This window comes from Scatophagus argus, chromosome 11, assembly GCF_020382885.2.
Source record: "Scatophagus argus isolate fScaArg1 chromosome 11, fScaArg1.pri, whole genome shotgun sequence".
NCBI lineage: Eukaryota > Metazoa > Chordata > Actinopteri > Scatophagidae > Scatophagus > Scatophagus argus.
This window is the reverse complement of record NC_058503.1, coordinates 21,087,139-21,098,960: the sequence shown is the minus strand read 5'-3', so window position 1 is coordinate 21,098,960 and position 11,822 is coordinate 21,087,139. Positions and strand designations below refer to the sequence as shown.

At 42.1% G+C, this 11,822-nt stretch overlaps 1 protein-coding gene across 4 annotated transcripts; it reads left to right on the top strand.

Moving 5' to 3' along the window:
• Nucleotides 1-223: 223 nt before the first annotated feature.
• LOC124067024 (signal transducer and activator of transcription 1-alpha/beta-like) lies at nucleotides 224-10,081 on the top strand. 4 transcript variants are annotated; one of them, XM_046404017.1, is made up of 24 exons: nucleotides 224-383; nucleotides 601-728; nucleotides 1,421-1,565; nucleotides 1,919-2,014; nucleotides 2,135-2,215; nucleotides 2,336-2,414; nucleotides 2,496-2,584; nucleotides 2,940-3,091; nucleotides 3,178-3,297; nucleotides 3,555-3,647; nucleotides 4,286-4,345; nucleotides 4,475-4,504; nucleotides 4,614-4,704; nucleotides 4,884-4,925; nucleotides 5,644-5,727; nucleotides 5,888-5,989; nucleotides 6,155-6,290; nucleotides 6,824-6,864; nucleotides 6,988-7,064; nucleotides 7,167-7,306; nucleotides 8,580-8,759; nucleotides 8,936-8,999; nucleotides 9,110-9,182; nucleotides 9,443-10,081. In XM_046404017.1, exons 2-24 carry the CDS (start codon nucleotides 601-603, stop codon nucleotides 9,560-9,562), a joined length of 2,223 nt encoding a protein of 740 aa, XP_046259973.1. In that variant the 5' UTR covers nucleotides 224-383; the 3' UTR covers nucleotides 9,563-10,081. The 4 variants fall into 4 exon arrangements, with proteins under 4 accessions (XP_046259973.1, XP_046259970.1, XP_046259972.1 ...); XM_046404014.1 differs by having other exon boundaries at nucleotides 6,821-6,864; XM_046404016.1 differs by having other exon boundaries at nucleotides 226-383; nucleotides 576-728; nucleotides 6,821-6,864.
• Nucleotides 10,082-11,822: the final 1,741 nt, after the last annotated feature.

Sequence of the window (11,822 nt, the reverse complement as noted above, 5' to 3'; positions counted from 1 at the left end):
CCATTATGACATACACATTTTAAACATAAACTTGTATGTTCCACCGAGTTCCGGGCGTTAGTTTGGTCCGTCATATCAGAGACTGTTAAAAGGCTTCTTCGACAATGCGCCACACGACAAGGGACGGAAGCCGGAAGTAGCCATAAGCTATTTAGAAATCAACAGAACTCTTCCGCGTCAAAACACGACTTAGCATTTATCGTTATTTATTTATTTGTTTTTTGAAAGAGCTGCTTCTCGAGAATCACGTGACGTGTGGGTGCGCCCGGCGAATATAAGAAACTCCACCCCCGTCCCGAGAGCCAGTCTGTCAATTACTTTTGACACATCAGCTGTAGCTCCTCACTTTATCGATAAAAAGTACAAATCACTACAACCACGAGGTAAGTAATTTTATTGCACGTGGGAATACATTGAAGACTATCATGTTTTTGTTACGGATGCATATTTCAGATTAAATGTGCGTCATATTCAACTAGCTGGTGGTCAGCGCTAGCATAAATCGCATTTTGTTTGTTTTGTTTGTTTTAATGACAGTTATGTGCTGTTACTGTGGCTTCTCCTCAGTTTGTCGGGCTGGTCTCGCCTTGTCGTTTGCAGATGGCTCAGTGGCAGGCCCTGCTGAGGCTGGATTCAGCCCTCCAGAGGCGTGTGAGCCAGGTGTACGAGCGGAGGTTCCGCAGGGAGATCCGCCACAATCTGTGCGCCCTGATAGAGAGCCACGACTGGTGAGAGAGACCGACTGAAACGCGTTCATTCCAACAAGGGCCTCCGACCGGTGGACGGAGTAGACACAGTGCTGAAACCACGCTGTGAAAATACTGTATTACAAGTAAAATTCTTGCATTGAAAGTCTTACTTAAAGTATGTAGATGTAGTAAAAGTACTCAATGCAGAAAAATGCCGACTGTGATGCGTTTACGTGTAAACGGGATTTTTCTGTTGTTGTTAGGGCTCATTTTTAATCATTTTTTATTTTTAACTACAGTTAAGAGATTACTTTTATTATAATTAGTCTGCTTTTTTTTGTTTAATCGGTCGAATGGCTGGTTTGTAAAAGTAGTGAGAAATAAAATAATCACAGTCATTTAAAGAATTAAAAGTAAATCATGACATTTGTGAGGCAAGAGCTGTTAAGCATCCCTACATGAAAGATGAATTAAACAGTAATCAGATAGATAGACAGATGACTTTATTCATCCCCGAGGGGAAACTACGTTCTTGGCTGACCTCCCAGAGTTCACATTTCACCTAATTTCCCCTAGGCCCCTATCGATCTGGTTATTGTTTAATTCATCTTTAATCAGATTGACCAATCGCTTCCATTTATTGTTGGGGAGTTTAATTAACTGCAGCACATACTTGCTACTTCCTGACGCAGTCCGTGAATGAACGTATGTGCTCTGCTGCTCTGCGTCAGGGATTTGGCAGCTGTGGATGAAAATCGAGCAGCCATGTGTTTCCAGGCGCTCCTGGTGTATTTGGAAGAACAGTGGAACCGTTCTCTGGAGGAGAGCAACATTTTGCAGGGACCTGATTATTCAGGGATGAGAGAGTACTTGCTGGTAAGTCAGACGTGCTGTCAGATGAGTTGAACATTTCATTAATCTTTTGCACTCTGAAAAATTTTATTTCATTTATTTTCACACAAGTGTCCTTTAGTGTATTTTATTCTTTTTCTCTATTCTATTTTTCTACTCAGTATTTCATGTTATTGTGTGTTTTATTGTATTCAAATATACCGGACTGCTATGACAACCTAATTTCCCCTCGGGGATGAATAAAGCCATCTGTCTATCTATCTATCTATCTTAAACATTCAAGATTTAATTTGGTTTTGACTTAATTTCTTTCCTGAAAGCAGCATGATTATATCATCTCAATGCTTTTGTGTTTTGTTTGGTTTTGTTTTAAATAGATGAACTTTGGAGATGAGCCAATGAACTTGGCTGCAGTCCTCTCTGAATGCCTGCAGGAGGAAAAGAAAATCCTGTCGTCAGCCTCTGAAGCACAGGTGAGGCGACTGCTGATGTGAGCGTGACGGAGAGCACAGTCCGGGCTGCGCACTTGTCGTATAAAATGACTCAGGGACTAATGAAGACTTTTCTTATCTGACAACATTTGCTTTCGTCAGGGCTGTCAGGGCGAGTCGACCGTGGACCAACAGTGGAGACAGCTGGACAACAAAATCAATGAACTGAAAAGACAGACTCTGGTAAACTCACTTGAGCTGTAACCTCTTTATCACACAGTTGTTTGCTGGTTTCTGCGTATGCACGTTACCTGACAGCCATCCTGGGAAACACACACTTTGTCATTTCTCGAATTCCCGCAGGAGGTGACGAAGGAAATTAAGTCACTGGAGGACCTCAATGAAAAGCTCAGCTACATACAGGAGACGTGGAAAAACCAGGGTAAGGGAGGAGACACGAAGAAACGGGCCGTAGCTTTGGTGTGAGTTCATGCTTATGTCTGATGTTTGTCATCATTTCCAGTGGAGAAGAACGTCGGATTGGCCCAGTCGCATGCTGTTGTGGAAGAGGAATGTGTGAAGCAGGCCAACTTCATCATGCGAACAAAGCAGGTACTGTAGCCCAAAGTGGCAAACCACTCTTTTTATTTCAGTAATGTTTTATTTTTGGGGGCGTACTTTTTTAATGACTTTATTAGATAGATTTATTTAAGACGACAGGAAATGAGGGAGATGAAACAAAGATCACAGCCACCCTCGAACCTTCATCGGCAGTTGTAATGACACATGATTTCAGCACGCTTATGTTGAATACTCGTGGGAGCTGTAGCAGCAGTTCATGCTAACGCCGCTAACACTCCGATCCAAAGCATTTTCCCCCGTTTAATATTCTCATGGAGATCAGTGCAACAGCCCGTTGTGTTTGGTAAGAAGAAAACGCTCAGTCTGGTGTGTTTTTCTGCTGCAGATGTTGCTGCAGCAGCTCGCACACATTTTAAACACGGCAGGCGAGATTGTGCCGACTCTCACGGGCGTGGAGCTGCCCGAGTGGAAACGCAGGCAGCAGATGGCCTGCCTCGGAAATCCAGTAGACACCAGTCTGGACCTTCTCGAGAAGTGGTGAGGACTTAGTACTGCCTTGACTTTTCACGTCTCACGTTGTTGGTACATTTCTGTCACACTTAATACTCGCGCCAAACGTGCAGGTTCACCGCAGTGGCAGAAGTGCTAATCGGAGTACACAAACAGCTGCAGAAACTGCAAGGCCAGAACGTGGCGGAAATGAGGATGATCATGATGTCCCTGCTCGTCAACCTTCTGGAAAAGTGAGACATTTCATCATCTTAAGTCTTAAGTCAAAAACCTTTTCTTTTGTAATTTGCAAATGTAGTTATTTTTTTATTTATCTTATTATCCTCAAGAATTAACAGAAAAAAATGCCACATTAGAATGCATAGTTTGAATGACCTGCACGCCAGTAACGATTCATCAGGCCAACAGGCCGAGGTTGGTTGTTTTTAATCGTACACACAGACTGATATTTCTTGTTGTTGACACATTTTGTTGGGCTCTCTCTTTGCAGTGCTCTAGTGGTTGAGAAACAACCGATCATGGCGAGTTTACCGCAGCGACCTCTCATACTGAAGACTGGCGTGCGATTCATGGCGACGGTGAGGTGAGGTTCCGCAGGGCAACAATGGAAAAGGAAGCAAAACAGAAGCGATGCTTAAGCCCAGTGTGGGGTGATTTCAGGTTACTCACTATGAAACATGCGGCGTAATCAAAAACGACACTGAACCGTAGGATGTGTCACTGTAATTCATATCACTGCTTTCTGAGTCAGCTTTAATGTAAGAAACACAAACTGATGAGATAAAGTAGCCTCAGTCTTTTCAGAATCGCCAGCAGGTGTGAAAAGTGTCAGCCTGGAGTCATAGTAGTAACGATGACTCCCGCTGGCGACGCAGCAAACGAAACAGGTTGAAATGTACCTAAAACGTCTGAAACCACTTCTGTGGCGTCAGATTCAAATGCGTCACCGGTGAACTGTGAACATGGAGCCGCGAGGAGTCAGCCGAGTCACGGGAGGACAGCGTAGATGAACTTTTTCGCAGTAGTTTCGGGGGTGTGTTGTGGCGAGTTGACAGGGAGGCAGGAGAATGACATGACGTAGAGCAGAAGTCTGCGACTGCTCAGGAAACGGGGACGCTGCAGTTCACGGTCGGTGCCAGGACACCCGAAGCAGCTGCGAGAGGTGCTGTGCGATTGTTTTCCCAGTGTCATTTTGTCTGTGTGTGTTTCGTCTCTTCTCAGGTTCTTGGCTAACCTCCCAGAGTTCAAGTGTCTGCTCAAAGTCAAACCCGTTTTTGACAAGTGAGTCCAGGAAGACTGCGCAATATGATTTTACGTTAAGCACAAATCGTCCTTTTTGACTTAACAAACGTCTTTTTGTCTTCACTTTGTTTTTCTGTCCTGTCAATTTTTTCCTAAAAATAAAACAAGGGATGTTGAAGAAACCATGACAATTAAAGGGTGAGTAAAGGGCACCAAAACAATTTTAAAATGTAAACTGATGAAGTGCTTATGTCGACATAAATTCCTCCAGACGACTCGTACACACTGTGTTGTGATGTTCCTGTAGGTTCCGTCACTTTGACTTCAGCAAGGGTGACAGTAAGGTGATGGACGTTGACGTGCCGGGTGGAGGCTTGGTGGCAGAATTTGGCCTCATGGTATGAAACTCCACAAACTGCTGAAGCTGGAAGCTGAAGAGTTTATGTGTGCCCGTCTGTCATTAAATGAACATTTTGTGGACAGTGTATGCACCGTAGTGCGGACGTCACTTGGCTAAACAAACATAGTGGAGTTTATAATGACGGCATTTTTCTTAAAAATGTTTTCTCTTCGACAGTCACTCAAGGAAACCAAAGCAAAGGCCAAAGGGACATCTGAGGTAAGAGGAGACGTTCAAAGTCAGTGAACTGCCATTTATAGGCGCAAATAAATCAAACTTTTTAGCTCATATTTGCATTTTGATGATTGCGGTGTGGAGCTTCCACACACAGAGTTGACACATGCACATACCAGCATTTTTTTGGTGTTGGTGTGTTTACCGGTTTGTTCACACATCAGAGAAGAGTGCATTTCTTCTTCTTCTCCTCTTCTGACCTTCATTTTCGTTCTACTATTTCACATGTGTGTGTATGTGTGTGGTTTTTGTGGTTGTTATTTTGTTATTTTTGTATCAGCTGGAAGTTCATCATCGGCTGGTGTCTGGCAGCTGTTTAATAAGGCTCTCTCACACACTCACACACACAGATCTGTCAGTAACTCTGAGAAAAGCCTGTGGCTGAAACACGTCTGTTTCTGTACCAAAAGTGTTGTGTTGGGCTTCATTTGTCGTAGACGCGTCTTAAACCGCCGACCGCTCTATTGTGTCACTCAGTGGCATGAAAGTGGAACCAGGTCAACCAGTTTTTATACAGTTGAACGAATAAACTTCACACACTTAACCAGCCAGTGAATTCTGCGTGGACATGAACGTGTGTTTCATGTGTGCTGACGGACAGATTAAGTTTTAGCTCATTTTTTCCCCCTCCTATGTGCTTACACATCTTTATTGAGTAATTTCTGCTCCTAAAATATAAATGTCTCTTTTGCTTCCCCATCAGACCCGTCTGGGAGTCACTGAGGAGCTCCACGTCATTAAGTTTGTGACCGAGTTTCAACATGCCGGACTGCAGTGTAAAATGGAGGCAAGTCAAGAGGAAATCACATTCCTTTGTCCTCTCTGCTGCTGAATGTCATACGTTATTGCTTGGAGAGAAGGCGCTTTTAAAGCTGCTATTGTTCAGGCACAGTGAAATGTCAGCCAGGCAGTTTGTTGAATGGTTTCCTGTTCCTGTGTCGGTCCAGGCCAGCTCGCTGCCTGTGGTTGTGATCTCCAGCACCAATCAGATCCCCAGCGCCTGGGGCTCCATCATGTGGTACAACATGCTGTGCACCAGTGAACCGCAGGTAAAGATCTGCACAAACACACCTGTCGCGGGTTAATGCTTTTAATTTGCCTCGTACACACGGAACCATCTCCTCTCAATCCAGTCGTCTGCTCTTAAACCTAAACTGAGTTGAAGACATTTGTGGGAACAAACCGTATTAAAGGTCCTTGACCTTGTTCTGCAGAACCTGTCGCTGTTCGTCGACCCTCCTCCGCTCACCTGGACCCAACTGTCACAGGTTCTGAACTGGCAGTTTTTGTCCGTCGGCCAGCGGGGGCTCGACGAAAACCAGCTCTTAATGCTAAGAGACAAAATCGTGGGTGAGTGTTTGGCTGAACTTGAACTGAATGATGTTCTGTTTGACTGGCAGCTCGCCTGTTGTTAGAGAAATTGATCTACAGAAGTTTTCAGTAAGATCTGCATTGGACGCAGTTTAAGTTGTAAGCTAAGGTAAAATTTGGCATTTTGGGAAATGTGCTCACTCACCTTTTCGCTGAGTGTTAGATGAGAAACATTGCATGTCTGTGAGATAAATAAATGACTCTCTCTCTTAGAAAATGATGATTTACTGAAGGTTATGTACCAGTGATGACTTTGTAACAACTTGCTTATCTCATAACAACAAGAAACTTTGTATTTATTTTGGGAAAGTTTTCTCTCCGTAGTGACTTATAGGATCTTTGTTGTCATCACAGTGGAGGAAATGGGCTTCAGTATAATTATGATTCAGGATAAAGGAGGAGGCAACCAGTGACTGTGTTTTTAATTCACTAAAGATAAAAACTGATGTGTTCATTACTCTGCTCGACAGTTTGTCATTTTCATGATGTTTTTATCCAAATTTTCTCAGCGGACGATCCTGATGACAGCGTTCAATGGTGCAAGTTCTCCAAGGTGAGCAAATTCTTCTTCTTATTGTAGGATACACAGTTTGTATAACCTGTAGGATTTGTGTGTGTGTGTGTGTGTGTGTGAGACTAACCCCTCTCTTCACATGTTGACATCCTGTGTGGACAGAACGATGGTGCCTGGATTTGGATCGATGGAATCCTGGATTTGATCAGAAAACACTTGGTAGATCTTTGGCGGGACGGGTGAGACACATCTGTCTTCTGAGTCTTATTATTTGGCACTATAGATGAGGATTAAGTCACGATGCTTCCCAGTTCACTAAACTCTGCTCATGTGGGATTCAGTTTCATCATGGGCTTCGTGAGCAGACAGAGAACTCGGGCCCTGCTACAGGAAAAACAGACCGGGACCTTCCTGCTCCGCTTCAGCGAAAGCAACAAAGATGGCGCCATCACCTTCAGCTGGGTTGAGCACTCGAACGGCGGTACGTTTCTGTACCTGTGTGTGTGTGTGTGTGCTGGGACAAAATTCAAAACATTTTCAAATTAGAGTTTCAGCATGGAAACTGACTATTATGATTAATATTACTACTATCCAGTCCTCTTCATACGTCTTGCATAAATTGACAGGCAGATAAACTCCATCCCCAGTTACCACGCAGACAGGGATTTATCAAGTTAACTGTCTTTAATGAGGTAAAGCAGTAGGCTAAAACTGACAAAAAAAGATACAATTACAAAGTGTCCAAATTCCTACTACAGTGTATATAAAGGAAGCATTCAGTGCCTTAAACCAAAATAATATAGTGTATTAAACAATCCAAATAATTTCCAATTATACCATAATTGGCCACAGAAAGCATAATGTTGCTAACACAATATCTCGAGCATGTTTCCTTACTGAAAGCTAGCCAGAACATGTGGCTAACACGAATATGTGATCCACATTTTATCTTTATACTTTATGATAATATGCATATAAATTAATAAATGATGAACCTCGGGTTTATTTTTACATACCAACGATGCTTTCAAACGCCCAGACACCAGGATGATGTCTGTTGGAAAAAAAAAAAAAAAAAAGGCCAAGGCTTTCCCCTGGCTCTGGTATGGAAAACTGATTAGTCGTCATCAACTAGAGACACCATGCGATCTAAATGATTGCTATAAAATGATTAAATTAGCAGGGGTTGCTAAGTGACAACTAAACATACTGACTAATAAAATAACACTGGTAAGCAGAACAATTACCCCTCTGTTAGCTATGAAATGTGTGCAGTTTAGTTGAGTTGAACTTAACTAACTTCAAATAATTGGAAATAGATTAATTGGAATTAAATCAAGCTTCATCCTACATGGCAACAAGCCAAAACAGCAGAGGATGTGAACAAACTGTGTACTTTGCCTTAGGCTGCGACCTGCTGGTTACCGGAAATATCATAACAAATATAACTACACATTCACTCTGCTAATATAATCAAAACTTAACAGAAAGTGCGGTAATCCTTCAGCTTTGTTTAATCTTATGTGGCCTGCTCTCCCAGCTAAACTCCTGTTCATAAACGTCTTTTCTCACGTGTCCGATGTGTATCGCAGCGCTCTAGCTAGAAAACATAAAAAACACCATGAACCGCAAACACGTAACGTACAAAAGATCTTTTCTTTCTTTGGTCGAATGAAATCACTCCAACAGCAGACATTCAGACATTCGTCTTGCTGCGTTTGCTTACTTTCCTTTGTGTGTGCGCTCCTCTGCAGAGGCCCACGTGCACGCGGTGGAGCCCTACACCAAGCTGGAGCTGTCGGTCATGTGTCTGCCAGACATCATTTACCTCTACAGTCTGAGAGCCGAGAGGAGCACGACCAGGAATCCTCTGCTCTACCTCTACCCCGACATCCCCAAAGACGCTGCGTTCGGGCGCTACTGCAAGAGCTCTGGTATTCCCTCTCGCTTGACTTTCCGTCTGATAACCAAATCTAAACAAACGATTTGGAGACAGAGAAGCTCCTCTGACTCGCTGACTTGTTGTGATTAATGGAGTTTTGATGTTTGTGTTGCCATTGCGAATGATGCTGAGCCCCGTAACAACCTCTGATCGCCTCTGTTCATGCAGCAATGTTGCAGCCCAAAAAGGTTGTAGATGGCTACGTGGACAGAACCCTCATTCCCATGTCTGTGTAAGGAAATGATAGTTAAACCATAAAAATAAATGCCCTGACTCGCATGTTTTCACCTCTTCCTTTAATTGTTGCCTTCATTTTCTATGTTTTTTTTTTTTTTTCTACAGCTATCCCACGCCACCTCCGTCTCCGCCTCGGGAGAGTCCCATTATGGATGTCGACATGAACATTTACTCGGATGTGAGTTTTAAAGGCTATTTCAGTCCTTTTAAAAAGGCATTCATTGACATTTTTGGAACTCGTCCCTAAGAAGCTTCAAAAATCTGATCGGAGCAGCAGATGAGTAACAGTGGTTCTCCGTGGGTTCGTGGTGACGAGCGACCGCATCACACTCATGCATTTGATCCACTGTTAACATGAGAATAATAATTAGTGATACAGACGTGACACAACTTTTCCTCTGCAGTGCATTTAAACAGAATGTCTTCACGTCCTTGCAGGAGGACACTCATCAGCTGATTCAGGAACTCTTCTCTGATTTGTTGTGCTTCTCTGAACACCCTGACCACTGGACGTCACCAACTCAGAGCGACTGCGTCACTCCGAGTGGCTCCTTCTGAACGCACTGGTTGCACTTACTTTTTTGTTTTTCTTGTTAGTATTTTGCATACATAAAATGTTCTTCTCCTGTACTGAAAATCTGTGTGTGGGTGTGTGTGTGTGTGGGTGGGAATCAATTTCTTTAAAGCCTTTTTATTTCATTTTTTGAATTTATGGAATATTTTCCCAAGCTGAGTTACTGCCTCTGCAAAGTTCGGAGGTAAAAACTGTACTGTACTTTACTTGTGTTTTATGAAATGAATACATTCCAGTGCTAAGAGAAATTACATCTCACTTCTCCAGAACTTTATTTATATAACAAGGACTACAAACATGCAGTGGCCTCACGTCTTAACTGTTTCGTATATTTTTACTCTTTTTTTTTTTTTCCCCAACCTGTCAGCACTTAAACAAGTTGGAGACCCATAAGCAACAAGTGTAAAGAATTACCTGATGAACAAATGCACTGTAAGAGAAACTTACATTTAGAAAGTAATATTTGACTCAAAACAATGGATCAAATAAATTACTAAGCCCACCGTCATGTTTCAGCAGGTTTGAGTTACTGTCCTGGTTTGTTTTCATCAGTGCTGTTTGGAATACAAGTTGGATGAATGTACACACGGAAGTGAAACAAGCCTGTATTTTAGTTAATATGAAAAGCACACAAAAAGCCTCCTTCTTTTCAAGGCACATATTAATGCACTCTAGCCTGAATATTTAGTCACCAAAAATTGGTGACAGGTCGGGTTTGCCTTTATACTCATGTAGCTCTTCTTATTAGCCATGCTACCGGCACGGCTAACGTGGACGACAATGTTCGCGCTCCATTTCGATTCATATCTCAGCAACAACTGCTTCCGATGTAGTTTTGTCCAGACATTCATGGTCCCCAACTGATAAACCCTACAGACGTACTTCCACAGTCTTAATGACATTAATGGCATGTGTTCCTCTGTTAATACATGCTAACATGTGTTAATATACGCTCTAGATGTGCCACACGTTTCAATAGGTAGGGTCGGTGTTAAGGTAGCATTTTTGACAAGGCAGTATAACTGGTTTTAATGGCTAAATACCTGCTAGATGAAGGTCATGACCGTGAACCTCAGCCATAATTGTTAAGCGCTTACTTTCAAACGTTAGCGCGCTAAGCTACAATGGTGATCAACGTAAAACGTGATCAGCGGTTAACATCAGTACGTTAGCATTGCCGTCGCGAGTACGTTAGCATGCTGATGTTAGCACTTAGGCTGATAGCATGCGTTGACAATAATGCCGCGTTCACGTCGTGCCGTTTAGAACGTAATTAGGAACCACCAAGCCACTCAACCTCTTCTCAAGCTGTTGGCAGAATGGCGGTAAACTGGCCGCGGCTAGGAGCTAATTTTATAATAATTTCATAGGAGCTACACAGTTTGTTTTTATCAGGTGTAATTTATCACGAACACCGTCTATTTATGTTGTGCGATTATGTGTCTATTTAGAACGGATTTATATATGACTTTCATGCTACTTCAGGTTTACTCCACTGAATTTCAACAGATAATATACTTTTTTACTCCATCACATTTATCTGTTGACTAGAATTACTAGTTTCTTTTCAACTTAAAATTTGTAATGTTTATAAGATACAACATGTTGCCCGTGAACCCTTACAGGAAAAAGTTTAAAGTTTAGAGATAAGTCAAATAAAAACAAGGCAGATTGTGGATCAAAATGTTGTCTTTTCTTCTTTCCTCTGATATCAAAGTTAGAAATGGCAAAGAAACAAAATGGAGGCCAGAAGAAAGAAACTCTGAGTGACTCGTCTTTGGTCCATGATCGTGATATCATTGACTATCCCTGACTTCCAAGACTGTAAAGTATCTCAGTACACTCATGCATCATTATATTTGCAATAACAAGAAAATATAAAATAAGTAAATTATTTAATATCTTAAAGGAAAACAAGGGGCTGAAAAGCAAAAAAAGAAGAAGTTAATATTAGAAAATTTTGTTGCTATTTAAATTCATTTATGTAAACAATTTCAGTCATTTACAGTAGGTATTAAACTGTATTTTTGAGTCATCAGGTCATCCTTTTGCTATCACTTGTGACTTCTGGGGCTCCATAGTGTGCATAATATTATTTCCTACCAGTATGGGCTGGTATGGTGTGCCTGTTTGCAAGTTTTCACACTCAAACATCAAGACTTACTAAATGTAAACTGTTGAGATAACATACTGTATGTAAAATATATGCGTGTATATATATAAAACTCCAGTGTACAGGCAGTT

Bases quoted from the DNA above. Each gene is read 5' to 3' on its own strand.
- LOC124067024 (XM_046404014.1), top strand. From the start codon at position 601: ATGGCTCAGTGGCAGGCCCTGCTGAGGCTGGATTCAGCCCTCCAGAGG. The intron at 2,585-2,939 runs GTACTGTAGCCC...TTTCTGCTGCAG, and splicing joins TCATCATGCGAACAAAGCAG to ATGTTGCTGCAGCAGCTCGC. The intron at 3,648-4,285 runs GTGAGGTTCCGC...GTCTCTTCTCAG, and splicing joins CGATTCATGGCGACGGTGAG to GTTCTTGGCTAACCTCCCAG.